The sequence below is a fragment of the Streptopelia decaocto genome, assembly GCF_964273445.1.
Source record: "Streptopelia decaocto genome assembly, chromosome: 16".
Taxonomy (NCBI): domain Eukaryota; kingdom Metazoa; phylum Chordata; class Aves; order Columbiformes; family Columbidae; genus Streptopelia; species Streptopelia decaocto.
In genome coordinates, this window is record NC_138671.1 from 3,685,612 (window position 1) to 3,713,531 (window position 27,920).

The window sequence follows — 27,920 nt, forward strand, 5'->3', positions numbered from 1 at the left end:
GCAAGAAGTTTGATACCACATACAAAGTTAGGACTGGATCAGACCAATCAGATTAGCCCCTTCAGACTCATGAAAATGGCAAAAAATTTCTAAGGACCACAGATGGTATGAGATTGGGGTTTAAACTGTGTCTGAAAGGTGACAGTGGCAAAGGGCTCTTTTACTATCAATGATACTTGCTCACTTTTTAGGATCAATATGAATTAGACGATATGTGCTGTCTTTTGGTTTCTCCCTGATTCATGGATATTTTCCCTTCTAAAGAGAAGGAATAGTGGGAACAAATAAGGTCTAATCTCTTCTCTGATTTCTAACCTGTGTTGAAAGACTGTGCTCTTGACCCTCCCTATTCTCCATGTTGTACTTAGAACTTTGTCAAGTCCAGCACTGAAAACGTAGACTCTAGTCTTTCCACCTGCTGCTCTCTTCTGCCCCAGTAGCTGTTATTGGTTGCAGCTGGTTCTAATTGTCTTTTTGGTTATAGCTGGGGAAATAATGAAACTTGATATTAACTCTTTTTTGGGGTGATTTTCTTCAGGGGGAGCTCTCCTATCAGGTCAACCATATGGTATTCAAGATGTGTCACTTTTAACTGTCGCTTGATGGGATCACAGCATACATTGGTAGGTTCATTGCCAGTCAAAAGAACTGTTTGAATTTGAGACCAATTAGTAACTCAAGGTTGATTTCTGACATAAAATCAAATCGTGCTTACAATGAATCCGGGGCTGACAAGCCTTGAGACAGGAGGTCAAAGGTGAAGGCTGAAGGATGCATCTCCAAGGAAGATGAACCAAGATCCTTGTCGTCTCAGCGACTTTCCACCATGGCCGGGCGGTTCCCACATCAGACTGGACGCGAAGAGGGGATGGAGTCTGGTTTTGGAAAATACAATGAAAGAAATTGTCAGGAAACTGACCAGATCAGAGGAAAGAAACAAATCACTGTTGGGTGTGAGGGAGCAGAGAGCTGACTGGGCTGCTGCTCCTTCTCACCGACCAGCACCCAACAGCCAGAGCTCAATTTTTGGACTTTCTTAATGTGAAAAGTAGAATACTTTCTCTCACTGTGCCTATAACCCTCACAGGATCCCGGAGGTCTCGGCCATGATACAGTGAACATTGTCACTCTGAGGTGAAGCAGCTGCAGGGGTTTCCCAGAGAACGCCAGCCCCCTGCCCAGAGCTGCAGGAGTTGGACAACAGGATTTATCTTCCCAGGTTTCAGTCTAAGCAAATTCCACTCCCTAAGCCAATAGAGAAGCCCTTTTACAGCAGTACGTAGGGATCGATTCTGTCCCTCACCGTCTCGCTGGCAGCCCGGGGGCCGGGACGTTCCTCTCCCCGCCCGAGCCGCCTCAGCGCTGCCGCCTCCACAGGCGTTTACCTCAGGGGCGGTCCGGGCAGCCCCCCGCGGCTGTCCCCCGCCGGCCTGCCTGGGCTGGGGGAGCTGAGGGAGCCGTTTCACACGGCAAAGCCGGTGCCCCCAGCGCTGCCCCCAGCGGTGCCCCCAGCGACCCCAGCGGGTCCCTCCGCCCCGGCCCCGCCGCGGAGCCGCTGCCCTGCCAGCCCGGCGGCAGCGCGCCCCCTGCCGGCCGCTCCCCGCGCCGGCCCCTCAGCCCGCGCTCGCGGGTCCCCTCGGCCCGACGCGACCCCGTGTGCCCATAGAAACGCGTTTCTTCCGATGTCCCTTGGGGAACGAGCATAAAGAGTGTTTAATTAACGTGAAAATACTCACCAGTTCTACCCACCGATCCCGAAGAACATTGGGCGGGTGACGTGCAGCAGGTCTGGAGCAGCACACCATGTAGCGCGTCATTAACATCACACTCAAGAGATTTCTATGAGGGGCTACATAGGGATGGTGAGTGGGAATCATCACAGAAACAGTCCAGGCAGCGCTGTAGGGCCATCAGTCTCCCAAAAGGCCCTTTAGCATCAGTACATGGGCAGTCTGAGATAAATTTGTGAGAAATGAAGTCCTGAAATATCCTTTCAGAAAGTGTGTGGGGAGAGTGGGAGATTAATCGGCTAGATTAAGATCTACTAAATTAGAATTTCTGATTAAGAAAACAAAGGAAAGAGTCTCAAGGCACGTGCACATGTAGTCGTCCCTGCTTGCTTTGATGTTAAAAGGCCAACAGGCCCAGAGGAGCAGTCGGGGTCCCTGCAGATTTACACTATCACCATGTTCTTCCTTCTGATTTCTTATCGCAATCTGGTCTCCCTCTACCAAGGCGGGTATGTTGGACCTAAACAGAAGAAAAAACAACCACAAAACAAGTGGTCTCTGAGCTCTGGAGCACACATCCTGCACTTTCCAGCTGCCACGTGCCGTTGCTGCACGGCACCACGAGCCCATGAGACGTAAAAATTCAGGGTAGGGAAACATTTGCTCGCCCAGGCCATCAGTTCAAAAGCACTGATGCATTTATTTTCTGCATCGTGGAAGTCAGGAGACATATCACAGAAAAAGAGCAGGAGATACTGTTCATCTCCCTGACAAACGTTCTGGTGGAGCTGGAACAGGCTGAGAACAGGTACCTTGTTCCATCTTACAGGAAGGTCAATGTGGAGGGATCTAATTTCTGTGGTCTCCAGTTACCTGGCAGGAGGAGGATGCAGAGGTGATCTCTAATGATCAGTTTCCCAGGGAAAATGATAAGATTTTATATAACAGCGCACACACCTCCCCCCCAAAAAAAGTATTAGCCCTGTTTTCTTAAAAAAATATTAGTAATTTTCTATATAGAGTGCGGTAGTTTCCAGATTGGGAGCACTCTGATCTGGTTGATAAAACTTTCTCATTTACCACTTCTGGCCTCCCTTTTCTGGAAGGTCAGCACCACAGGCAGGCATCAGCTCTCCCAAACCAACCACCGAACCACTCGCTTTCTTCTCCTGCTCTATTTCACCCTTGACAGTAAACACAAAACTCATGCTTGACTACGCACTTCTGTTTCTCCTTCAAAATATCACAGGAGCCGCTTTTGTCTTCTGATAAAAATCAGAAATAAACCTCTAACGGAGGTGGCGTGGTTTATAAGACAAAAAGAAACTACATAGCCAAGAGGTGCAACAACTGAAGGCACTGACAGTATTTTCTCAGAGAAAGGACATGGTTTTATAAGGACCACCTTTCAGGGCAGGGGAAGGGGAAAGAATAGAAAAGAAAAAGATAACCACAAACACAGTACACAGTCATTTTATTGAAATACCTGAAAAGGCCAGCAATGGAAAAATAGGTTTGTCATGAGGAATTAATGTTTGATTTACTTGATCGTTAAAAAAGCTGTGTCTATAGGTAATTCTAGCCGGTTACAGAATGCACTGTGATCCATGCAGCTAATATACTACAGTAGAATAGGCACTGTGTATTGTTTTAGTTTTATCTTATACACAGCTTTCAACAGGTATGACTGACAGATGTGAGAAATTAAACAGCAACACTTTTTGAATTATAAACATTTATAATGTACAAATTTGCTCACCTGATTCATAAGGGTTATAAAACACAACATAACGGAAAATGAAAAACAGGAATTACACACAGCATACTAATTGATCTGACGGTTTTTGAAGTTTACATTTTTCCTTTTAAAAGAAAAATCAGACCGATAATTATGTCACTGGTCAGGTAACACACAAAACCACAGGCCAGGACAGCAACAGTGACCTTTTTTTTCAAATACATAGTTAGTGGGGAAATTTGTTCGTCAGTTAAAAAGAACCGCTAAGGATGAAAATCACAAATTCCATCTGGTATAGCTTATAGTCCAAAAAGATGAAGTCACTTCAGATCCATGTGAAATAAATAAGCAATCCTTGAGGAAGTACAATCCTGGAGTTGAATCTACTCAACCGAAAATGAATTTCAACTATACACTAGTATGTCATCATGGTGAAACATCTCTGAACAGTATTTGAACAGCTGTTTGGGAAGCAATGTCTTACTGCTTTAATATGTACAGGTTATTTACAACAAATTCCCTTTTGGCCTCACAAGTTAAGCCATTTTAGCTGGCTGGTAAGATGCGCTTTTTTTCCCCCACACATTATGCAATACTGTAGTTAGAGCTATAATTTAAAATAATCTTATGCATGAATTACAAATATTAATAAAGTAACTCTGCATATATAAATATTTCTAGCAGAATTTAAAGCATTCAGAATGTACATAAAATGTTTTTTTTTTTTACTATTGATTTGGTAGGGCCAGCTGTGGTTCTTCTCAGATCATCGCTGCTTCAATAACGCTTTGTACATAGCAAAACCCAAAACTGCAAAGACAGTAGCACCAAAACTTGCTCGGAGCCAAAACGTGGAGCTCTTGAGGTCGGCTTGTCTCACGTGCCTAAAATTTAACACACATACAAAACCAGGTTAATGCCATGACAGGAATATCAGACAACTTGTGCTAAAACTACTTTGCTTTTGGAAATTCATCACTACACTTGTCACAGGCAAGCAGCTTACATTTCAGCCTTATGAGTATTTATACTGTTGTTTCACTTTTCTTAAAAGCTCAGGATCTGATCTGCAGCCCTGATCCCATTAGTAGATCTCGCTAAAGTCAGAGAGCTCGCACCGCTGAGAGAAATGCAGGAGCAGATCATTAGTTATGAAGGGGGGGGGCAGCGTGTCTTCTTTGAGTGCCAGCAAGCATTCAGGAAAGGAAAACAAAACCAGCTAGCAAATAATTAATAAGCCATAGTGACAACAACTCTGTCCAGCAAAATCCTTTTTTGTAATGTTGAGTTTGCGTATTTCTGCTTTTCCATGAAAAACTTTCCAGTCCTGTTGAGTATCTACTTATACTTCTTCCCCCCAAAAAAGGTCTACTGACAAGTAGCAAGTAATATTTTTCCAAAAGCTAGAATCAAAAGCGAGACCATTTGTAAATCCCTTTCTTCCCAGTACAGTCACAAGAACAGCAATCGAAAGTCATCCAATACCAAGCTGAAAGCTGAAAGTGCTAGTGAAACAAGCAGTGACGATGGCACCAACAGAAAAGGACAAGATGTAATAACAGTATGAAGTGACTGTATGACATAAAAAGCACATCTTGCATGACATTAGGGACAGCACGACCCAACTCTCCCAAACATCGCCCGAATTCTGTGAGCATGCTCAGTTAAACACAGCTAGCCAGCCTCAACAGTAGTCTCAAGTATGACAGCTTACCAGAAAGCAGGAGCTACCGTTTAGAACAAGTTATCATAAATGCCATAATTCAAAGCACAAAAAGTTCCTAAACAATAGTGAAGTTTGTTTTAAATGTTTATTGACTTTTATTTAAGATAGAATTTACACTTCTATTTAAGATTGAATTTACAACACAACTTCGCTAGCCTCCATAATTTAGGCTGTATTAATCATCGCGGGTTACTCGGTGAAAGCTGCAGGAGTATTAATATTAAAGATGGGAGCGAACAGAGATCGTCAGCACACACGGTGCACAAGAGAGTTCACACAGCGTGAGCTGCAGAGCTATCGCATACAGGCTGTTTAATAAAGCAGGAATTGTTACTTGCATCAAAATACACAGAACCAGTTTAGGATGTTCTTTAGTAGACATTTGCAGGCGAAATATAAGCCGTCCAGATAATCAGCGTACGGCCATACCCCATGCTGAAGAACAGGCTCTTTGGTGCACAAACACAGCTGGTCGCTAAAAATTCCTAATCTCATGTAAGAATATCTTGCTGGGTTACGGAACAGATCAAACTCAAGAATTCCTGCAAGCATTAGTTCCTCTACAGCTAGTTTTGACAAAACTCTCTGCAAACTCGATGTCAAGGGGTTTGCCGAGGGGAAGAAAGGGAAGAGGCAATGGCAAGGTCGCCTTAGTTTGGCTGTTGTTACCTGGCTTCAAGCAAACGCGGACCAAGAGATGACTCCATGAAGATGGAATCTTCTACAGAGCTGACGGCGTGCACCTGCTGCATAATCCTGCTCTCCTGGTCTGCTAACAGCATGGCCCCCAACTCATCTAGGTAGGCTCTTAACCTTTGCATACACACACGTACAGTTTGCAGTTCATAGCACGGCTCAACAACAGCGACTGGCTCAAATACGCTCAAATGGGAAAGCCCAGACAACTGACAAATCTAGCCATCTAGCACCTGATTCTCATTCAGTTGTTAAAAACTTAGTGCTTGGGGAAAAACAGAAATATGTGGAGTTTGTACTTTTGATGAGCTAAGTGAAATCTATGATTTTATATAGCTAAATGCCATTACTTTAAGAGCTCAGAAAACTGCGTAAGAAATGGAATCTCTTCCCACTCCATCCCCAAAGCCTCAATGTTCGTGTGTCCACAGGACACGCACGAGCTCGAGAGTCTCTGCTGAACACCCTGGACGACCCCAGGGCATCAGCTCTAAACTGACAAGATCTCATTACTGTTGACAATTCAATTAAAGACTGTATTTTATCACTACATGTGGTAGTTGTTTTAGTAGAAGACTATAAAGCCCTTGTCTTTAGATCTGTAAATTACAAAACTTATTTGGGTATGTAAAATAAATCCCTTGTATGTGACATGATTTTAATAGATTATGTGACAAGTTCTGTTGGGTGAGTATTTGTATAAGTAACACAAGTTTAATTTGGTTAATTCAACTGCTCGACTCTTTGTGTAATTCAAAAAACATCCCTTTAAATGTGCAAATCACTGTTTAAATTGCAAATGAATTTTTTTGCGTTGCCTCATAAAGCACTGTCTCTCAAATCTAGATTTTCTGATTCCTATCTATGATTTACCTTCTTTTGACTTTTGCACATGTCCACATTTAACAGTATGCAAGAAACTTGCTGAGCATGCTTCATCCTTTTAAAAACAATTCATATATTCTCAGCCATGATAAAATCCTCTTTTCATGTCTAAAGGGAGAGTAAATTGACGCTGATCCCCTTTCTAAGCCTAACAGAGAGAGACTCATTTAAATAAAGGAACTAAAGCAAAGGCAGGGATTTGTCTAATAACCTCAAGGAAATCTACTGACTTCAGTAAGAAATTATTAGGGCCCTCTGAATATCTCAGGCCAAAAATCTGAAGTCCAAAAACACTTACTGGAGTTTGGAACACTATGGATGTCTAATTGCTTTACACCTTTGAAAAGAGTTCCTGCTTTTCTTCCTTAAATGTTCCTTATGCTGTCACAAATTCCATTTTGTAACTTTGATCCCTAATGTTGTTTAGCTGCCATTAACGTTAAAAAAAGAAAGAAAAGGAAAATCTGTCTGAAATAATTAAAAGGATCAATATTTCCAGCACAGGTTCTTCTACCTCCTGTATAAAGAATGTTCAAATTGTATTTCAGTGCAGTTGTGTTTATGAAACTGATTTCCCCAGTGGTAGAAATTACCACCTTGCTGGTAAGAGAGTAACTCTGAATTAGAAAAGTTCTCTCCAAGGGTAAAACTTACATATGGATGTGCACATATACACACACAGAGTAGCAGTTAGGACTCCATAAACGAAGCTGTATTTGAAACTCTTGCTTACAAGTAATAATAACTAGCTTTCAAACTTCCCAAATAGATTGGTGTGTGTATTTAATAATATAATTAGTTCTACATATATAAGAAACTCTAGAAATTTTGCCTTTGGCATAAAATTCAGAGTTTAATGCATGTTTTGGAAAAAAAGCCAGATTTTTATTCAACCTACCCCTAACTTGTGACTTGTTGCATAAGATCTTTGTAACCTGTCGTGTCTCTCCTTTCCGAGGCTTTAACAACTCAGGAGCAGTTTGCACCATGCAGGTACCAGGCGGTTAACTGAGCATGCCTGTCACGGTCACACACACAGCCACTGAGTTACGGGCCGGTCCTGGCGCTTTTCCCCATGTCAGCAGCAGAACCCCAAGTCTGGGAAGGTTTAACCTCAGCTACAAAAGTCGAAGAACATTCCTGTATTAACCTCAAAAGCATTTTAAAAGTGCAGCGGCGAGGCCAACAGGCCACTCACCCCAGGATTCTAAACACATGAATGCAGCCAGCGAGCAGCAGCCGCCTGCGCTGACAGGCAACAGCTCCAGCAATTAAATATAAGCAGCTGAATTCCAAAAACATCGCGTAACATGCACAAGCTGCCGCTGCTTCCCTTCGGGCACAGATTCTTCTAGGATGCAAATCAAGCCCAGCAGTTAGAATTCGCCCCCATGCATTAGACACGAAATGTGAAAAGCTCCAAGTGCATCTTACTATCTACAAAACCTAAACATAATGTAAAATACTAATGAATTATATTCTGTTTGGAAAGAAATCGGGGGACGCAGCTTTGCAAACTTCTCAGTACCGGGCATTAAACCGTTTAGAGAAGGAGGAAAACAGGTAAGTAAAACATTGTGATGCTGTCCTAAGTATAGGGGTAGATTTCTCCAATAATGTCTAATGGCAATATACTATAGTTTTGAAAAATAATCTGTGTATACTGCACATAGTTGAAAAAGAAATCCTGGGTTATACTCTTAAAACTTTCCCATTTCTACAGGAAAACTATTGTCTTAACTTTAATTTCACAGAAGGAAGGTTTTCATAGGGAAAAAACATCTTACAAATAATTTCTGAGACAACCTTGTTTATATGCAAGTAGAACTCCCCTTCCATTCTGTAATATTTAAAAACTTTAGAAGGAAGAAACCCATGCTCTGAGAAGCCTTCCTCACTGAACAACACAATTCTCATGCATTAGAATTAGTTTATTTTGAAATGAAATTAAGTGACAGAAAAATGCCACCACTATACAAGCAAAAGGCAACAAATGAATGATTTTAAACCAAGAAAGCAGAAACACACACTTAAAATCAGTGCTTTAAAAAAAATGCGCCAAATCCAAGCTCGTCATTAAAGGAAGGGTTAGAATGAGAGAAGCAGAAACCTCGCTTTTAAAAAGAGGCAGAACAAGGTAGTAAAAAAGAGATTAAGGGCCAGCCAGACAAATACAAACGAACACCCAAAGGAAAGAATAAATTAAAAATATAAAAATGCTACAAGACAGGACCAAGTCTCACACATGCATGCGCGGTGCTTTGAACGCAGCGTCCTCCTCCTCACAGAGCCGATGAAGAGCGAGCCCGGGGAGTTCAAACCAACAATCCTGATCCTGCACGATCAGCCTCTCCAAGCTGAACTCCCGCATTTGCTGAACTTGCCTTTCTGATACCCACAAACCCTCAAGAGTCTGTGAAATTTGCCAGTGGAACTGAAATGGAAGGTGGGCATGGATAGTATTTTCCAGTTGCACAGAGGCAACGTTCTTCCTTTAATTACTACAGTGGGAATATTTAAACGTGATATTATGTTTTGCCTTGGTAACAGTGTTGAAGCATTACTTAGCAACAAATAATACAGGGAGGGGTCCAATGTGAAAAATTTTACCTGCTTCTACTGTCTAGAGCTTCAGAACAGGAAGGGACCAGGAGAATAAGCACCTTCGAGAAACCTCCTTTACCACTCAGTTATCTCATTTTTGCCCAACTACCTGACCTAAGGGTAAGCACTTGTAAAGGCAAAATAAGAAAAGTTATATAAACTAACTACATCGGCAAATCCTTCTTGATTCAAAGGCTTTCTCTGATCTCATCACAAATCATTAGATTAAAACCACATCTAAGGAGCTACAAGTTTTAAACAAGAAAACCACCTGTACCTACTGAAGTCTGCGATTAGGAGCTGCTGCCTCTTGTTTACAATCTCAGCTCTACTAGACATTGTTATACAGAGGTCGATGTAGTGAATGGTGAGTAACCTGGGGAGATGAAGTGAACATGCTGGAAACTGGCAACAAAACCCTGGTGACTGACTGAATGATTATAGACAAAGAGTTTACGGCACATTAATTTTTCCTTTCTGTGGGTCAGTGGAAAAGTCTATGAGGAACTCTCCTTACCTGGAATTATGGACTTTTTTAGGCAGTAGCAGGTTCCTATGCTTATTCCACACTATCCAGTGACAAGGTGTGGATGGACAGCTTTCCTGAGACTTCTCAAAACCACTTCAATACCCTGAGCCCTTGACACTGTTTCAGAGGAACAAAGTGCAATGTCTAATGCAGGACTCAAAAAAACCCCATACAAGAGAGAAACAAGCCATGACAGCTAAAGTAGTGATCCATGACCCTTCCAAAAAATGAGGATGCATTACAGAAGTGATTTCAGCCTCAATAATGAAGAGCTGGGATTTTCTAGTAGTGACGGCTGAATGAAGTTTTAGAGTGACAACATGCAAAGAGATCGCTGTTTCAAGGCGTGTTTGTCTAAGGGACGACTGCTGTAGTAGAGACGGAGCATGAACAGTCTCATTCATATTCACAGTCTTCTCCTAAGCTAATGAGTTTTTCACCCTTCTCTGAACTCGCAGTCGGTGGTTAACATTTTTATCTCGGATTAAAGTTGTCTTTCACAAAGCTGCTCACTCCTGTGGGTGGGTATATCAGTAGAACTCCTCTGTGCATGGAATTTGCATTTAAAGGAGAGAGCCACTCTTATTTGGAGCAGCTCCAGCTGAAAACAGTAAAAAGCAGTAACATCCATACACTGCCAGCATGTCAGGATATTCTAAACGTGGCCTTCAAATAAACACACTGATCACGGTTGCCACCAAGAATCACGTTTTCCATATAACCTCCAAGAAGGCTGTAAACGGTGGAACCACTGCACTATGAGAATTGCTTGGTTTGAACTCCCAGTCGCTGGGGTGCGATGGCAAGCGCTGCGGTGTTAGTACATCACGAGAGCCGAACCCGCCCACGGTGCACACAGACAAGGTAAAGCGCTGTTTTCAATGCTGAAAACCAGTTCTCTCTCTTTACCAATTTTTTTTTCCAAAGTATCTGCAAATGCAAACGTTTGACCATTTACCAATTCTTACATGTTGCCTTCTGTTCAGAGAGGAATTGGATGGTAAAAACTCTAGGTTTTTTTACACAAGTATCCACTTTTTGTGTAAACCAAGCATCACACACACATACACAGAAATTCTGTGAATTCCCAAATATCAAACTAGCAATTACAAACAGGTAATATGTTATATGATGCTGCTATAAGCCAAGCTGTGCCTTTACAAAAACATTTGTGTAACTTGTATCTAAGAGGCACTACCTCTGATCAATACTAAGCAAACCTATAATGTCTCAAGTGAAACGCATTACAGAGATTTAGGGCTACTGTTTAATGGCCATTACCAGTTCCCTAAAAGCACAGTCCTAATTCCTCCACAGTATTTTTTCAATCTCTAAGTGCCTGAATCGACTACCAAACTGGTAGTGCTTCAAAGAAAACACTGGACTAAGCTCAAAAATACCTTCAAGTTAAACAAAGTTTGACAATTCTGTGACAATAATTAAAGTAAGTATCTGCCTATTTAGTGGATATGGAGTGAAAAACCTGCAGTATATAAGGTTACCAATTGCTTTTCCAAAAACCCTTTATTTTAAAAGCACACCTGGTACCTAGTAAATAAAGTTAAGGACCTGTTAAGAACTGCAGTGAAGAGTTTGTTCTTTACAGATTGCAGCAAGTCTGAGTTGAGGAAGTTCTGACAGATGCAAAATGTACACCTGTTGCAGGCGCACATACAGCGTAACCGGGCATGGCTGCGAAAACACACAGAAGGACAGCAGTTGAAATCGCGCTCGTCAAATCAGGTGCACATCAGGACTGTGCCACAACCAAGAGAGATTCAGGAATAAAAGGTACATTTGAATGAGTGAGGAGGAAAAAATAAATAATACACTGGGGAAGCGAGGGTACAACTACAGCTGTGCAGAGTTTCAGGGTTAGATGTTCTACATCTTGGACACTTTGGCATTACCGCCGTACGCTGATCTTAATAGCAAAGCACAAATGTGAACGAAAATGTTTGCTGAATTTATTTAAGTTTGTAATGAAAGCATCTAAATGCTTCTGGGTATGTCTGCACAGCAATAGGTAACACCCCTTGTTCAAAGGAAAGTCAGCCACGTTTTCTACCACTTTGAATGCACACTTTACCAAGTGACGTTTCCGCTACTCTCGCCACCCTAACAAACACACATGCTTGAAAATTAAGGGAAAAAGCAGGAATGTTGATATGACAAGACATTTGGTCAGTGCTACACTTTAGTGCTATTCCCAGTATTCCAGCGCTACAAAATAAAACAAGGGAACGAAAACAAACAAAGAAGCTTTACTAATCTAATTCAATACATAAAGTTTCACATATTTGTTTTTAATTTTACTATTCTGGGTGAAAGTGACATTAGTTCTATTTAATTTAAAGCAAATGTCAGCTGTCATACTAGACTCCATCTGCTGTAATATTTATGTAGTTCTACACCATATTAAAAGCTCTGTCCACCAAAAAAAGATGCAAAGTGAGCTTAGCAACAGTGAGATGTGTAGTGAAGAACCTGAGTTTAATTATCTTCTCTCTGAAGCCCAGAAGGTGTTTATAAAGAAATTCTATTAAAAACATATGAAATCTATTAGACTAATGAACTGAAGCATGTAATAATAAACATCCTAAAAATAAAAAAAGCCTTGAAGCAGTGCATTGGGGGAACTGTTGTTCACTAAAGAGTGTCTTTACCTGTAATCGGCTGTCAAGTTGAGCTATCAACAAGGATTAGAGTACAACTTCTCCACAAGTATCTCAAAAATAACAGGATATTAATATTGCCATATTGAGTTATGCATCCACAGGAAGGACAGAGCAGAAGCCAACACATTCACTGGGCTTTGCAACGCTGAGTGTCAGCTGACGCTGATTTAAATGCTGGATATATACCAGCTTTCCCAATTTGAAGACTCTACTCAAGCCACTGAAGTCTCTCTGTTGCTAAACCTCGGTGAGGCAGTTCCACCCTCGTGGCTAACAATGACATGCAGTGGGACTGTGCGTGACCCATGCAACGCGAAAAATATAACAGTTCAAGTACTTACGGATACATGGCCATAGTTGTCAGTTTAACAAAGATATCCTTACTTGGCACGTCAACCGTATTACAAGTAAAGGCCTGAGGTGGAGGCATTTTGTGTTTTTTGCAGAATTCAGCAGGAGAAATGCTATATTCCTGTCTAACTTCGTGCAAGTCAGACTTCGCAGCTACCACTAAGCATGGTATCCTGCTATCCATGAAGTGCTGCTGCAAATTCAAAGAAAAAAAGAAAGTGAAAGAAACAGTGTGTGATACATTCGACCTGGAACAGCCTGAGCTGAACTGGTTGCAGGAGTGTTGAGATATATTCATTGCACTCAAGTCAGGCATTTCTAGAAGCAGAATATTTTGTACAGACAAATAGATATTAGCTGTGTATTAATAAGAAAACTGCATTTTTAATGTGTCGCTGTATAAAACCAGCACTCGCAAATAAAATGTCTTTTAAACACTAGAACTTGTATATAGGACCAGTAACTGACACTGAATACTTTGCCAGTGAAAAGATATATAAAAGTAAAGGCTGTCTGTATAAACTATACAAACCTTAAAAATCCTGGCACAGTACTCAAAGGACTTGGGGTTACTGACATCATACACCAAACACACAGCATCGCATATGGTCTCATCGTCAGTTAAAAACTCAGAGTCACTGACATCATGTAGCTAGAAGAAAAGATGTTCAGAGAGGGAGAAAAGCTTTGTCATTATGTAGAAAAGGAATTTTATAACATTATTTTTCTCATCATTTTTATGGCTCATTTTTATGTATCCTTAGAACTACTGGACTGACAACAGGCAGAATTAATGAAATAGTAGGAATTTACCATACAGCCAACATATGTGAGCTGTTAACATCACATCTGCAGGTAATCACAATCTCAGCGTAAAAAGTTACATTTACTTTAACGCAAAGTCTTAGATTCCCACAGAAACTGGCATTCATCCTACCGAGGAAAACCAGAGGGTAGAAGACTAAATCTTGGAACACAAAGGACAATATAATATTATCAGAAAGGAAAACTACACTGGAAGCAGCTTTAAAGGAAGTATTTCACCCAGTGAAGATTAACTTAAGCCATGCTAATCACCGTACATGACAGATTCTTCTTTCTGAATACACAGATTGCTTGCTGATAATTTATCATGCTATAATTGGACACCCTGCAGCATAAACATAAGGGACCAGGTTCTGTACAATTTAGGGCAAGGTTTCAAAAATAACATGTTCCCAACAGGTTCACTTTGAAGTACTAGCAACATTTAAAACAGCAGTTACTTGAAACAGAAAAGGTGTGGGGGAGAATCCACATCTATGAAGAAAGGACGATTAAAACAGAAATTTGTTTGCAGAATTTTAAGATTAGCCAATCATATGGTAACAATAATGAGGCAACCTTACCAGCAAGTATTTTTCCTGCCCGTAGACATAGACTGTATTAATGGCGTAGTAAGATTTGTGTTCTGCACGTATCTGCCTCTGCCTCTGAAAATGCAGAATTCCAAGTTAGACCGCAGCGACTTGCCCCTTTAAGTTACGTTTGAACAGCTGTTTTACTCCATTTATTAGTGAATGAAAATTACAGTAATCTGTAGTTTATTTTGCAAGTAAATGCACAGCTATAATCCGCGAGGTACAAGTAACTATTGCATGCAATAGCTGTCTCTTTGCTAAAAACAAGACAAACTCACAACCTTCTCCCCAATAATTCTCTATTCCCTCATAGAACTCTCCAAACACAATAATAATCAGTAAAACTCTAAGATCAATTAGTTTTGCTGTTCAGCGCTAACTCAAAAGCATATATAGGTGAATATAAGCAAAAGGCTTCTTACTATTAGATTTCTTCCAAGAAGAGCCTGAAGAACTCCACTTTTCCCACAGCCTTTCATCCCAACAACATTGCAGCGGAACACGTTCCTCTGAGTCTGTTTCTTCTGCAGGTCTATCTTTTTATCTCGTGTTACTTAGGAAAAAACACAAATGTTTCTCACAGGATGTATGTGCACGTATTTGTGTGAAAACACAAATTGTCCACTTACATGAAAATGTACACAAACCAATCAAAGATATTAAATCAAAGGCTTGACATGAACAGAAAGCAAAAATGAATATAAGTGAAAAAAGAGCATTTTTTTAACAATTTACTCTTGAGTAGATGTCTGAATTTCAATTCCTAAGTTATACTTTTTTTTCTTTAAATTTTATTACCTGTAATTGCTGATGCTTGAGATTCTTGTTCTGCAAGTATCGAGTAGCCTAAATAACCCAGGTACTCCAGGCAACGCTGGACATCTAAGTATGTGGTGAGTCTAGCACAGGGGACAAAAATAAGTTTCTAAGTTGTTAGCATCTGTGACACCAATTCTCTACAGTACTGAAACAGTTTTTCCTCGTATCTCCAGCCTGACATAACACACGTATTCCTGGCACTACGTGGTACTAAAGCACTCTGGGACTAAAGCACTACGAGGGACTAAAGCACTCTGAAGGTAAATGGTGGCAATTTTACCAATCTAAATAATTAGCATAACACTATGAAGCCAGTACTTGCTCAGGCCTATCAACCTACACCGTATTATTTCCATATGTTTTCCTCATTTTCCATATTTTCAATAAGAAAAAAACCTCATCATTGAATACCCTTATTCATACAGTCTCTAAGGAGTAGAACAGAAATAAATACTCAAGAAGTTTTAGGAGAGTTCAACATTTTGCAGACACTTCTTCATAGTTAGCACTAAATACCAGCCAAATCCTGAACAGGCGGTTACAACTGTCTGAAGATCAGGCCACTGGATGGCTATAAAAACTTGCTTCCTTGGGTTGGTTTTCAACTACTAAACGTCCACTCTTTCTACTAGATTTTTAAGAGGAATCTACCAATGCATTATCATATCGAAAGTTCTCAGCTACTAAAATGTATGGTATCGCACTCACGTCCACTGAGAGAGAAACCCTTGGTAGGTGATCCAGCCCCTCTCGTTTGTACACACAGTGTTGTTGACATCAGGCCCCCATGGCATGTAAGGGAAAACTTTGAACAAATCCTTCAGTTCATTGGGAGACAAAGCACAATCTCTGTCCTGGAAACAAGCACACCATAGCAGACATAAATCACTTCATTCATGCCTATTCTAAGCGTATTTTCTTGCTGTACGCTTGCAAGATTCAAGAAACTGAGCTGCTTTATTTTTAATCATTGTTCTTGTTATTAAATAAGACTAAATATATGAGCCAGTTTAAAAAAAATTGGTAGCACAACTATAACTGCCAATTCTCCTTGTAGGCATAAATATAAAGAGCAGACTAGTTCTGACTGCTTAGCTGCAGTCAGAGCCAATTTCTGAATGAAGTCACATAATGACAAGACCAAACTTTTTTCTAGTGGAAGTGTGAGCAAACTAAGGCTCTTCGGTATCAGGACACACATACGCTCAACTTAAAATCTTACCAAATCATGTTTATCAAAAATACTTTGAAGAAACAAGTAGGCATGATGATTTAATTCTGTCGTGCAGTCTGGAGGAATTTTTAGCCTGTTTATTGAAAACAAAACCAAGAAGTGTTAAGTGCGCTTATGAAATACAGAATTTTAAAAATCAAACCACAGACTTTTTGAATTACAACATTTGGTATTTGACCTTTACATTTAGCTTTAATAGCTTATCTTTAAAGAGATCAAAGCACATACTTTTTATTAGGAATTCTAAAATTACGAGTGTCTTTATATTACATGATATATAGATACATATATAGGGTAATCAGTTGTCATTGCTTTGTTTGGTGGTGGTTTTTTTAAATTCAAAGTTATGTAGTTACATTTTTAAAAGAAGCCACAAAGTTGGTTGATCTCGATTTTTTAATTTGAGGATTTTCGAAGGATCTCAAGTGCTATGAAAATACTGAGAAGCCTTTTCCACTTTGCTGCTACATAAAATAAGCAACTGCTCAGATTTATGTTCCAGTTTTGTATTGAGTCTCTTTTGCCATCTTTCTTATAAAGAGAAATAGTAGTACATGATTTGGCACAAGAGACAGGAGTTCTTCCTTTGTAATTCTCAGTCACATGAAGATTTTGGCTCGTAGGTCATAAATAAGGGAGATACTTGATGTAACCATGTGTTAAATAAACACACTACAATAACCCTGCCAAAGCAGGAGGCAGCATAAATTAGATGAATGTCAAGCTAAAATAAGTGACACATACGGAGGAAACAAGTACTCTGGTGTAAGCTCTAAGTCATCGTCGTATCCAAAGCGTCGTAAAACAGTCCAAGTTGTTTCATGCCTTCCTCGCTGAATGAAAAGTGTGTGTAGAAAAAGAAAACCTAAAAATCAAATGGTGAAATATTAAGGTTCTGAAGTGTTTTATCTGCTATAAGTATTTGTAATAGAATCAGTAGCAGACCAAAAATAAAAAAAGCTTAACATACACATTCAGATTTTAAACCTCCTGGGTGACATTACAGCATCATCTTGTAAGAGTTAAATAAGGCTCACCTTTTAATGTTAGTCCATTATCTGCCACTCCATCACTTAGGTTTTTCCTGACTACATTCTTTACATCTTCTAAAGCTTGAGGTGCCAGCGGCGTATTAAAACAAATTCTCTACCAAAAACCAAAAAGAGCGTGTTAAAACCACTGGCTGCTAAGCTGGACAAACAGCACGTCCTGTATGAAATACAGCTTTAAATGTTCTGATAAGCTAATACAGGACAATCCAATTTCTTAGTGGAAATTAAGGTGTACAAACTTTATTTTCTTTACTTCTAATAGATTTTTTTTTCAATTTTCTTTTGCTCCTGAACTAAAACTTGAACAATGGTTAGAAATCAAATTAATACCATTTACATTTTTACAGATTCATTCTTTTATGCTGCACTTGAGACTTGTAATATCTAGACCTGATTCCCTTACAATTCACCTCACTACTATTCCTTCAAAACCAATCACTTGTTTTTCTAGAATTGTATAGTTCACCTATTACGCATGGAGAAAAGATAAGCAAGAGAGTTACCTGAAAGAAGTTGAGCTCTGCATCGTTGAGAGTGCCGTCATTATCCTGGTCAGAAATTCTAAAAATGCGAGTGAGGGCTTTAATACAGGCAGGTTTCATCTAAGGAATAAAGGAAAGTTCAGTATCTAGACCTGAATGCAAAAAGATTACACTGAATGACATCAGGCAGCTCAATCATTAAAACAAACAGTAGCCTTCGTTTCACATTTTTAGAATGGAGACACATATACAGATACATAAAATAAAAAGCAAGAGGAAACAAAATCCTCTAGCAAATTCATATCCATACATTTAAAGTAATTACTCCACAGAAACATCTTTCTATTCAATTATTACAAGAGCCTCAAGCTCTTGACAAGCTGAAGGTGGCACTAGATAGGTATTAAAATAAAATTTAAAAACCCAGCATTTTTGGTGGGGAAAAAAAAAGGCCTTGCAATCTCAGCACCTTGTAAAAACAACCAGCTCTAGAACTACAGTAACTCCTTCTAGGCAAGCACACTGACTCTATTCACCATTTCAACTACACCCAAACTCTTCACAGGGCTCATTCATCTACCAGGCAAAGCACTGATCAGAGGGACTATCTCTAGGACAAAAGAACTGCTGGATACCTCCAGGCGATGGGAAACAGACACTGGTCATTCTCTCCCAACAACTACAGTGATGCCGAACTCTTCTCTTCACAGGGGTCACACAGATTGCACAGAGATTGGTTTGGGAAAACCAAAAAGATTTCAGCACAACAATTTTATCACAACATTACTAACTCATAAGGATGATTCTGATGGAAGAAATCAAAACAGGGTTATTCTCTAGTTCTCTGCTCAACAAAGTATTTATGATTGAAGCAACTGCCCAGTACTACATGGGGGTTATGTTAAAAAGATTTTATTTGTATTTGCCCAATAAATTAATGTTTTAAAAAACATACTCCTCCATAATACACTCAGCTAACTAACCACCTGTGATACTTAAAAACCAGCCACATCACTTGTATTTATCCCTTTTGCCAAAGTCTCAGAAGATGCTCAGAGAAGTTCTTCCCATTAAATCAGGCCAAGGCTGGAATATTTTCCTTTATATAAACTGAGTTACTGTTAAATGTATATTGAAATAAGAACTGAATTGAACACATGATTGTGTTCACATTACATTTGGCTTAAAGTCATTACCAAAGCTTCTCATTTTACTTGGCAGTTCACATGCACAACAAAAAACTTTTCATTGCTTTGAATGAAGAGGAAAGACAGATCAGATTAATGCAACACAAAACAACCACCACAGCTCTGGAATATAACACTTGATATTTGGGGGTAGGGTGGTGGTAACAGAACACACTAAGAAATGCAAAATCCACTGAAAAGGAAAGAACGGGGAACTGATTAACACGCCCACCATATTATTTGTTCTTAGAATCTATGTGTAAATACCTCTTTCTCCTCTGGGCAATAGAGAGGACCTGTAGGATGCAGAACAGCTTTCTGGGCATAGTAAAACAGCTCAGATATATTCTTCAGGTTTTTGGCTGAACACTGAAAGAGAAATCCTTATACTAATTAGTTAGTTTCTTGACTCTTTGGTGATTTCTTCTGAAATTCAAGTAAGTATCGAACTTTTTAAAGATCTAGCCCCCTCTTGTGGGTACAGTGCTGCTTTGGAAAAAAGACATCGAGCCCCTGTATCTGTTCAGTAATTAATAAGGGAGGTCTCATTACAATTTGCTGTCATACCAATGACAGAGAAATCAAACAGTTGTATCTACTTTGAAAAAAAAAAGGCATATCCACGCATATTAAATCAATTTTTAATACTCTGCAGACACCTGTCTGGCTTATTATTAATTTTAAACCATGTGCTAAAGGCAAGGATGTAAGGAGGCTCTAAATATTCTAAGAATTCGACAGTAATATTTGATTACACAATGGTGTAATCGACTCTAAAGAAAAATAACATTATCATCACGAGTTTTGATGACTTACATTGGAATATTTTATTTTGAACCAAAAAAAATCACCTTTTCTATTAGAAAGTTGCCATACATGCTTGGCAAGAATGTGGTTCTGTTACTCATTCTAACTTCAGAAAGTCTCGCATACCTCTACACATGTTTCTATCTCTGTGTATTGATTCATAATGGGAAGGATAGTTTCCATACTGCTATATTCCACTAGATCAGACTTGTTTCCAACTAATATAAGAGGCAGCCTGAAAACAAAAAAAGGTTAAGAGCTTTAAAGACAGAGAGATAAAAGACCCATCTTAATTTAGCATCCTGCCTCTCACCAGAAGCCATTATATTATTTTCATGATTTACTCATCACTGGCAGCCAACAGGCAAAGCTAAAAGATGGCAGTTTTAAGTAAATTGTTTTGATATATACTTAGACTGAAATGTATTTTTCGTTGATACTACAAAACCCACACTGTTAAACACAGAAGTAACTAATCATATTATTATTATTATTATACAAAACTAGTATCAACAGAAAACCTATACAGACCATGTAGCCAAAACTAGTTATACAGTAACAAATATAAACACACCTGGTAAAAGCTGACCATGAAATTCAAAATAAAGAGCATTGCTGGCATATGTAACAGACCTATATACTTTAAATCTCTTGTTGCTTGGACTTCTTATATAAACTTTAAGTTTAGAATTTGATTTTCATAAACAATAAACATCCTCAACACTGTCCATTGACACCCATCGATGTGCAGCCTAATTCACATTTCTCATCTTTACTTACGCACCTGCTATCTTTGTCTGTCCTTTCATTGATGAGAGGAATCCACCGACTCGTCACCTGCAGTGGGGTTAAAACAAACATGAAAAACACATTTTCAAATTTAATACGAATGAACTGTGCACAAGTTCGACCTCAACTGCTACTGCTTCTTTCCCAAGAAGCCACATATTTACCCACAAAGGGGAAAACTAGTGACTGAAAGCTCAGATGGTGAAATGGACCAGAAGCAACACATCTGTACGTTCTCTTAGCAACTTGATCTCAAACATCACCTTATGCATTTTAAACATCTAATACAGTTTTCAGCTTGCCAACAATTAGCAGTGCAAAAGTTACACCTCAAGCAATAACTGAATAAAATGTGTTACCATACCTTATCAATAGAGTTCTTGTTGTTAACAGCATACACTATACAAATAACATTTGCCTGAAATGAAAATAAAGGAAAAGCCGTGAATTCCACTGCTCAGGGGCTCCAGAGCAACACAGACACTTAAGAACCATATGTAACAACATGAGAGTAACAGTTCCACGGTGAGTCAAAAACTATGTCCCTGACTTTGCTTAAGCTATTTGCAGCCTGAAAAACAGCTTACACCAAATAACTGATAAGTTGAGATGTGCCAGCAAGCGTCTCGCAGTGTGACATTCACAGCTCCTGCCCGCAGAGACCTCTGCTACCCAGAAATCTAAACTGAAGAATCGTAATTTACAGCCTCCACTCAAGCACCACATTACATGCCAGCAATGGAACACACCACCATGACAGACTGCACAGAAAATGTCCAAAGGTGCTCAGAAAGAATTTAAAAGAGGAAACAGATGGAATTATAAAATTACCAAGAACCCCATGCTATTTGCAAACTATTTTCTAGTAAACACTAAAATACACTTACTTGTGATATTTCGTGGTAAAGCTGTTCATCATTCTGCTCTGCTTCTGCATTCAATAGAATAAGCCATTCATTAATATGGAACGTTTTTGAGAACAAAACTGAAAAACCTAAGCAACTGAACTAGGGTATTTCACAACACTCAGCCCTGTGAAAGCTCTTGTGATTTGAACACCTTTTTATAAAAGGCACTAAAGAGTGCTCCTCCTTAACACTGAGCCTGGGTATCTGTTCAGTCAGGTCATGGAGATTAGAATATGTCAAAAACCAAAATTACAAAATATGAAACTGACACAAAAGGATAAGGTGTCCAAACTTAGAAATGCAGAACAACATAGAACATAAGGAAGGTAAAGTCTCCTGCATCTTAGTAAACTCTTCACTGAAAGAAGCAAAAATAGTTTTGAATTCCACAAAAGTACCCACCTGTAAACATGTCTGCCAAAGAACAGGAATTCACTGGAAGGTGCCTATGACTGCCTTGCATGGAAGTACCAACAGCAGTTCATGTTGGGCTTTGAATTTGTAGGACCAGTCATCACCATCTGATTCAGTTCTATCCCACAAGTTCCTGCTTTAATCTAGTCTCTCCCTACATGTCACTCTGGTCCTGTACAATGTGACTGTGTAAGAGGCTCCCGAGTTAAATAAACAATCCCACACCAAATCAGTCACCCAGGAGCGGTATTGGCTCGTCCTTACCTGAATAATCCACTATGTGGGTGGGCACCCTTTCAGGGGTGACATCGGCTGGAATGGTGATTTCTTCAGCCCGGGGTGGAACCTTGGGTTGGACAGAAACAGCAAGAAAGAGCCTTTAAACTTAATCCAGAAAACGCAGATGGTCAAAAAAAAGTTGTATACACTTGTCGATTAGTCAGCTTTAAACAGAACAACTTCTCAGCAGTGCAAGCACTTTGTTTTGGTTTGGGGTTTTTTGTTTTCTTTTTTTATTTCAGGGGTACTGTCTCATTCTTTATTATTCTACATACTGAATAAGGACCTTCTCACATGCTCTGTAAGGAAGCGATGCCATCAAGAGATTCAATCAATGCTTCTATAAAACTCAAATCCACTATACCCGGCCACCTACAGAGATCAATCACCCTGGCGAAAACTACAAACAAAACCTGAATTGCAGTTCAGTTTAAACAAAAATGTAATTTAATAAAGAAAAGTTCTAAAATGTGGGGGGGTTATCAGATTTAATCAATTACATCAAAGGGTGACACATTCTTTAGCAGGAGACTAACACCAGCCTTAGCGTGCTATTATTGACAAATTAAATACTGTTTAATCTGTGTTTAAACATTTTACATTTTGCACAAGATATTCTGATCCTACTCCCACTGAAATCAGTACAAGAACTACTCCTGTGAACAGTGCACAACTTGTCCAAGAAATGTTCAATATTCAAGATAGAGTAACCAAGCAGGACGGACAAAACACAAGCCTCAGTTTTCACATAATCACCGCCTGACAAGTTCGTTGTTTCCGACAGAGCACCAAACATTAAGCTCAGAAAAGCCTCCAACGAAAACATGACACTAATAAAAAGTGTGTTCTGCAAAATACTATAAACTAGTTATGATTGTTGGCCGTTTTTTTTTTTTGAGAGAACATTAACCCATATTCAGGAACTTCAACTTATTGTAACGAAAACTTCCCGCTCAGCTCCCTATTGCCTCCTACCTGCTGATGCTGAACTTTAATGGTGCTTTTGTCTTCTAATAAAAAAAGGAAAAAAGAAAAGCCAATCACGGGAAGAACGGCTCTTTGTAAAGCTTCAGGCTCTACTTACATCTTCATCAAGTCTGATTGCTGATGACACCCAGTATTCAAACACTATTTCAAAGTCTGAAATGTCCGTTACACACACCCGCACAGCCCTGACCTGCGCGACCGACTGCAGGAATTGTACGTATTTCTTGCAGCAGTTTATATAGGATGCAGCATTTCTTTAGAAGTTTTTTCTATACTTTACGGCAGATTTTGTCTCATATATAAATGATGCTTTTTTCCCCTCAACATGAATCTAGAGAAATATTCTAGACTATAGAGCAGGAAGAAGCTGAGAGGTGAAAAGAGGCCTAGAACTCACTGACCACACCAACGACCAGGCTGTGAAAGGACCAGCTCCCTGAGCACAGCGAGAACAACAGAAACTGGAGCCACTGTTTACCTGCCAGGCTGCGAACTAAATTCGGTGATGTTGGGAATCTAATCCGGACTCACGAACTGCGGTAACCCACTGATTTGCATTAAACACAGCACAGCGTAGACTCAGAGAGCAGCACATGATGTCTATTTTAAGACTTGTGATCGGAAGAAATAAACATTCCTGTTTATATGTAAAAAGTTTAACTATTTGCAGCAGCTGCAGCTCTTTTTATGGTATAAAGAGAACTATGTGCTGTTTTTTTAAAGGAATAAAGTGTAGAAGTAGGTTCACTTTTATTCTGGAAGAAAGCAGTAAGAGTTTTCGGCATTTTTTACTTCAAAAGAGTCAGGAAAACATTCTTCAAAAACAAATAAAGGAATGTCTCGCTTAGTTACAAACAATGGCGAAGTATAAGTTATACAACATGACTTTTAAATCTCTCGTTCTCATTCATTTTTCAATGTACTTGCTCTTTAAATACCACAGTCAAAACAATTTGAGGGTCTTGCCTCTTTCAGCACCTTCCCATTTACAAGTCTCTAATGTTGAAAATGTGGCCAGTCAGGACCAGTTCCAGCTGCTTAAAAAAAAAAAAAGTAACATTCCTCAGATATCAAAAAATGAGTTTAATTAACCATGTGAAAAACAAGAAAGGAACTTAGATAAAATTTAAATTCCCTATCTTCACATAGAGGTGTATTTAAAGTAACCTGCATCACTCTTCCAGGAGTCACCATTGCATTCTAGACTTAGACATTATTTTAAAGCAGAGCCTGTTCACTCACTCTTAGAAAAAAACTTGTACAACAAGATAGAAATACAACATAGAAAACAAATAAGGATGCTCTACCTCTTCTGGAAATTCTTCACTGACAAGAGACATAATTAGTGACGTCTTCCCAACTCTGGCTGCAAAAGCATTAAAAACAGAGATTAGATATTTTGGGTTTTTTTTACACTCAATAGTTGCATTGCATCTTAAAATGGAAACTATTTGAAAAACATTTTCCAACTGATCACGTTAAAGGCTTTTATCTGTTGTTTAAACATACTATGGATGACAGCAATTCTTTCATAATTCTATAAGGACACAAAAAGGAATTTAGGAATTTATTACTTTTATAGTATTCTTGATACGATGATTGTGCTTCAGCCCTAAACTATCAAGAAGAGCTGGACCAGAACACGGGGCTCTATCATCAATGCTTTATTTGTTTGTAAGACATGTCTTAAAACCCAAAACACTATCTGGGATCATATCCTTGTGACAGCCCTCAATTCAAGCAAATAACTATTTCATCCTGGACCTACAGCATCTTTGTCAGCGTGCATGTTTTACCAACCAAGACAGTGCTCACGGTCAGTGCCTGCATCCCTGTTCCTACTGAAAACAATAGAAAATGTCATAAATTGACAGAAGCTGTTTTGCTGATATCACTGCATTTACACTTGTCTATTTCATTCTATATAATTCTGAATTTGGGAGGAAGAAGAGATTAAAGACTGTTTTTGTGCAGAAAATGGCATTACTGAACTGATGATTGTCAAAGTACATTTGACTTACCCAAGTCTATTTTTGGTATAGTAACAATGGGCCTTCTGACATCCAGAAAGAAAAGCTTCTCTTCCTCATGGTAAGTTAAAGAGCAGTTATCACAACATTATGAAAGGCAAAGGAAAAGTTATCCTGGGGAGGAAGACTTTGGTTCTCCTCAGGGAGAACAGGTGTGAACTTCTCCCCTGCGGTCAGAGCTCAGGATAAGATGCAGGTTTTGTAACAATTGTGCTTTTACCAGACACTCATCTGAGCGAAACCCATAATTTACACTGCCAGGTGTCCTCCTGCTTAAACTACATCTTCAGTTTCATCCTGACTGAATCGAAAGAGCTTCACAATCTCTCCTGTTTCCATAGGTAAGTACTTTCCTGATAAGCAAGTGATTAGATAACTACTGAAAATAGTGCAGCATATTTTGCATCTGACCAAATCAGCTTTCATTCAAAATGGTGACAAAACACGTTGGTTTTGAGATATAGAAACTCATTTCATTAATATTATATGACTGAAAATAGAAGATTATGTGCTGCTGGTTAGTAAAGATGCTCAGTATTGACAAGCTTCTGATAAGCTTCCAAGTGTTCTAGAGTTGTTTTTTTATGGAAATCCGTAGGTTCAAGTGTCAAGATTTGGTTTATTTTGCTCAAATCTAGGTCAACCACTTGCTTTTCCAATTCTGTTTACAGTCTTTGAAATAACAGCCTAAACAATATCGACTGACTAGGACGAAGAAAACAGTACAGCACTCTGTAATAATTCACTCATCTTTTTTCCTCCTGTATAAGTCTTTTAAATCATGCTGCATGAAATAACATGCTGAACATATTCTGAAGATTGTTGACTATTAAAATTGATGTTTGCACCCTGGATACCAGGACTAAAACAACCTTAAGCCTAAAATGTAGACCACTGGGGACGGCAAAGGCTGTGTTTTGGAACAGCCTTACAACAAAAGGTCTATCCAATACTTCAGAGCCTGATCCTGACGGTCTGTTATCGTCTAACAAGTGTTACATAGTCTAGACTAACTTCTGGTTTCAGACTAATAAATATATATAAAAACATGTTTACCGAACAGCACTAACAGTGTAATTGGCAAGTTTTACTGATTTGTAAAACAAATTTCTCCCCACTGTTCACTACAATTCCAATAAAAATATGATATAGAGATGCTCACAGTCTCTGAGGTGTATCACGTACTATATGTTGCTATACTTAAGAGACTTGCATCTTCGACATTTTCAGGTGGACACATAGTGAACTTAGTTGCCAAACCAAAGCTCCTGTTACACCTGCACTGAAACCACTGTACGGAGCCAGTTCGGAACACACCATTGCCAGAGAATTAAGGCACATTAGACATATATTCTGAAGAGGAATTCAACTGTGTATTCAAATGCACTAATACATTTCTACATAAACCAAGTCTTGTAAAACTAGCCAAATACAAGCTTAACAACTTAACTCTTTCTGCATAAAACCAGCTCCCTGAGGATTCCTCTCTGAAGAAGTCACAGAGGATCTTTCTAGGCAGTACAGACAGAGCCAACCCACACTATAAAACAACTGCATAAACTGTACTTAGTAGTACTACACTCTTAGTATAATTAAGTAATTTTACTAATAACACTTGGTAATTACTCTGTATTCTTTTTCTTGTGAAGAACTCAGGCGCACTTGACAAGCTAACAAACCAGAGCGTCCTTGCTGCTATTCACATCAGCAAGCAGCTGTATCTTTGAAAGCCTAGCCACTAATTTGGGTACCTAAGTGTGAACTTAAGGATATAATTTTAGGTCCGTATGCAAAAGCACAAACACCCTGTATCTTTAGCGTGCATATAAATACGCGCTGTTCATCCAAGGTCACACAGTGAGCTAATGGGATCTGGCTCCGTGGCCCTGTCCTGGCCACAAGTCCACAACACTTGACTGATAAGGGCTTGGAGCACATCTGGCCACTGACTTCCACACTCAGTGAGAAAGATTTCAGGTTGGTTTCCATAACTAAAGTTTAAACAGGACACGGCCAAACACAGGGCAAGAGTTTCAGCCCCGTTCCATTTCCAGGGACGCCCAAGGAACACGCCAACTCCGCAAACTGACTTCGTGACTTGGGGATCCCGCAGAGGGACGCGAGGAGCGGCGGCTCCGGCCCAGCGCGGCCCCGCCGCGGGAGCCCAGCCCGGGGCGGCCGCGGGGCGCCCGAGCCCTGCGGGGCCGGACTCACCGCCCCAAGGCGAAGGAGCCCGGGCAGGGATGAGCGGGCCCGGCCCGCAGCGCCGGGCGCTCTGACAGCCGGCGGCATGGCGGCGCGGCGCTCCCTCAGCCCCCGCCCTGCCCCGCGGCCGCGGCCCCCGCCCTGCCCCGGGGCCGGCCCGGCCCCTCCCGCACTCACGTTCTCCCACCAGCAGGATCCTCACGTCCTTCTTCATGGCCCCGCTCCCTGGCCCCGCCGCGGGGCGGCCTCACATGGGGCTCGGGGGGAAGCGGAGCCGCTGCGGCCTGGGGTCCCCCCGCGCCGCCTCCTCCCCGCCGCGGAGCGGGCGCTACGGCGGCTGCCGAGGGACACACTCAGCGCGCCTGCGTGCGGCTGCGCGGGGCGCTCCGG

General features: G+C 40.1%; 1 protein-coding gene across 3 annotated transcripts; it reads right to left on the reverse strand.

The window, feature by feature from the left end:
* Positions 1 to 3,187: 3,187 nt before the first annotated feature.
* Positions 3,188 to 27,859, reverse strand: RHOT1 (ras homolog family member T1). Of its 3 annotated transcripts, XM_082066712.1 has the most exons (21): positions 27,708 to 27,859; positions 24,603 to 24,661; positions 22,294 to 22,375; positions 21,595 to 21,638; positions 21,072 to 21,125; positions 20,703 to 20,755; positions 20,045 to 20,153; positions 19,379 to 19,480; positions 17,946 to 18,044; positions 17,428 to 17,536; positions 17,135 to 17,255; positions 16,379 to 16,463; positions 15,865 to 16,010; positions 15,136 to 15,236; positions 14,760 to 14,890; positions 14,326 to 14,409; positions 13,470 to 13,589; positions 12,928 to 13,130; positions 11,478 to 11,600; positions 5,864 to 6,007; positions 3,188 to 4,352 (listed from the first exon to the last, which is right to left on the reverse strand). In XM_082066712.1, exons 1-21 carry the CDS (start codon positions 27,742 to 27,744, stop codon positions 4,235 to 4,237), a joined length of 2,124 nt encoding a protein of 707 aa, XP_081922838.1. In that variant the 5' UTR covers positions 27,745 to 27,859; the 3' UTR covers positions 3,188 to 4,234. The 3 variants fall into 3 exon arrangements, with proteins under 3 accessions (XP_081922838.1, XP_081922839.1, XP_081922840.1); XM_082066713.1 differs by lacking the exon at positions 5,864 to 6,007; XM_082066714.1 differs by lacking the exons at positions 5,864 to 6,007; positions 11,478 to 11,600.
* Positions 27,860 to 27,920: the final 61 nt, after the last annotated feature.

Excerpts from the sequence above, each read along its gene's own strand:
- RHOT1 (XM_082066712.1), bottom strand. The coding sequence starts at position 27,744 with ATGAAGAAGGACGTGAGGATCCTGCTGGTGGGAGAAC. Across the intron at positions 16,011-16,378 it reads TTTTTGATAAACATGATTTG|GACAGAGATTGTGCTTTGTC; the intron begins GTAAGATTTTAA and ends GCTTGTTTCCAG. Across the intron at positions 15,237-15,864 it reads GGGTTTCTCTCTCAGTGGAC|ACTCACCACATACTTAGATG; the intron begins GTGAGTGCGATA and ends CCCCTGTGCTAG.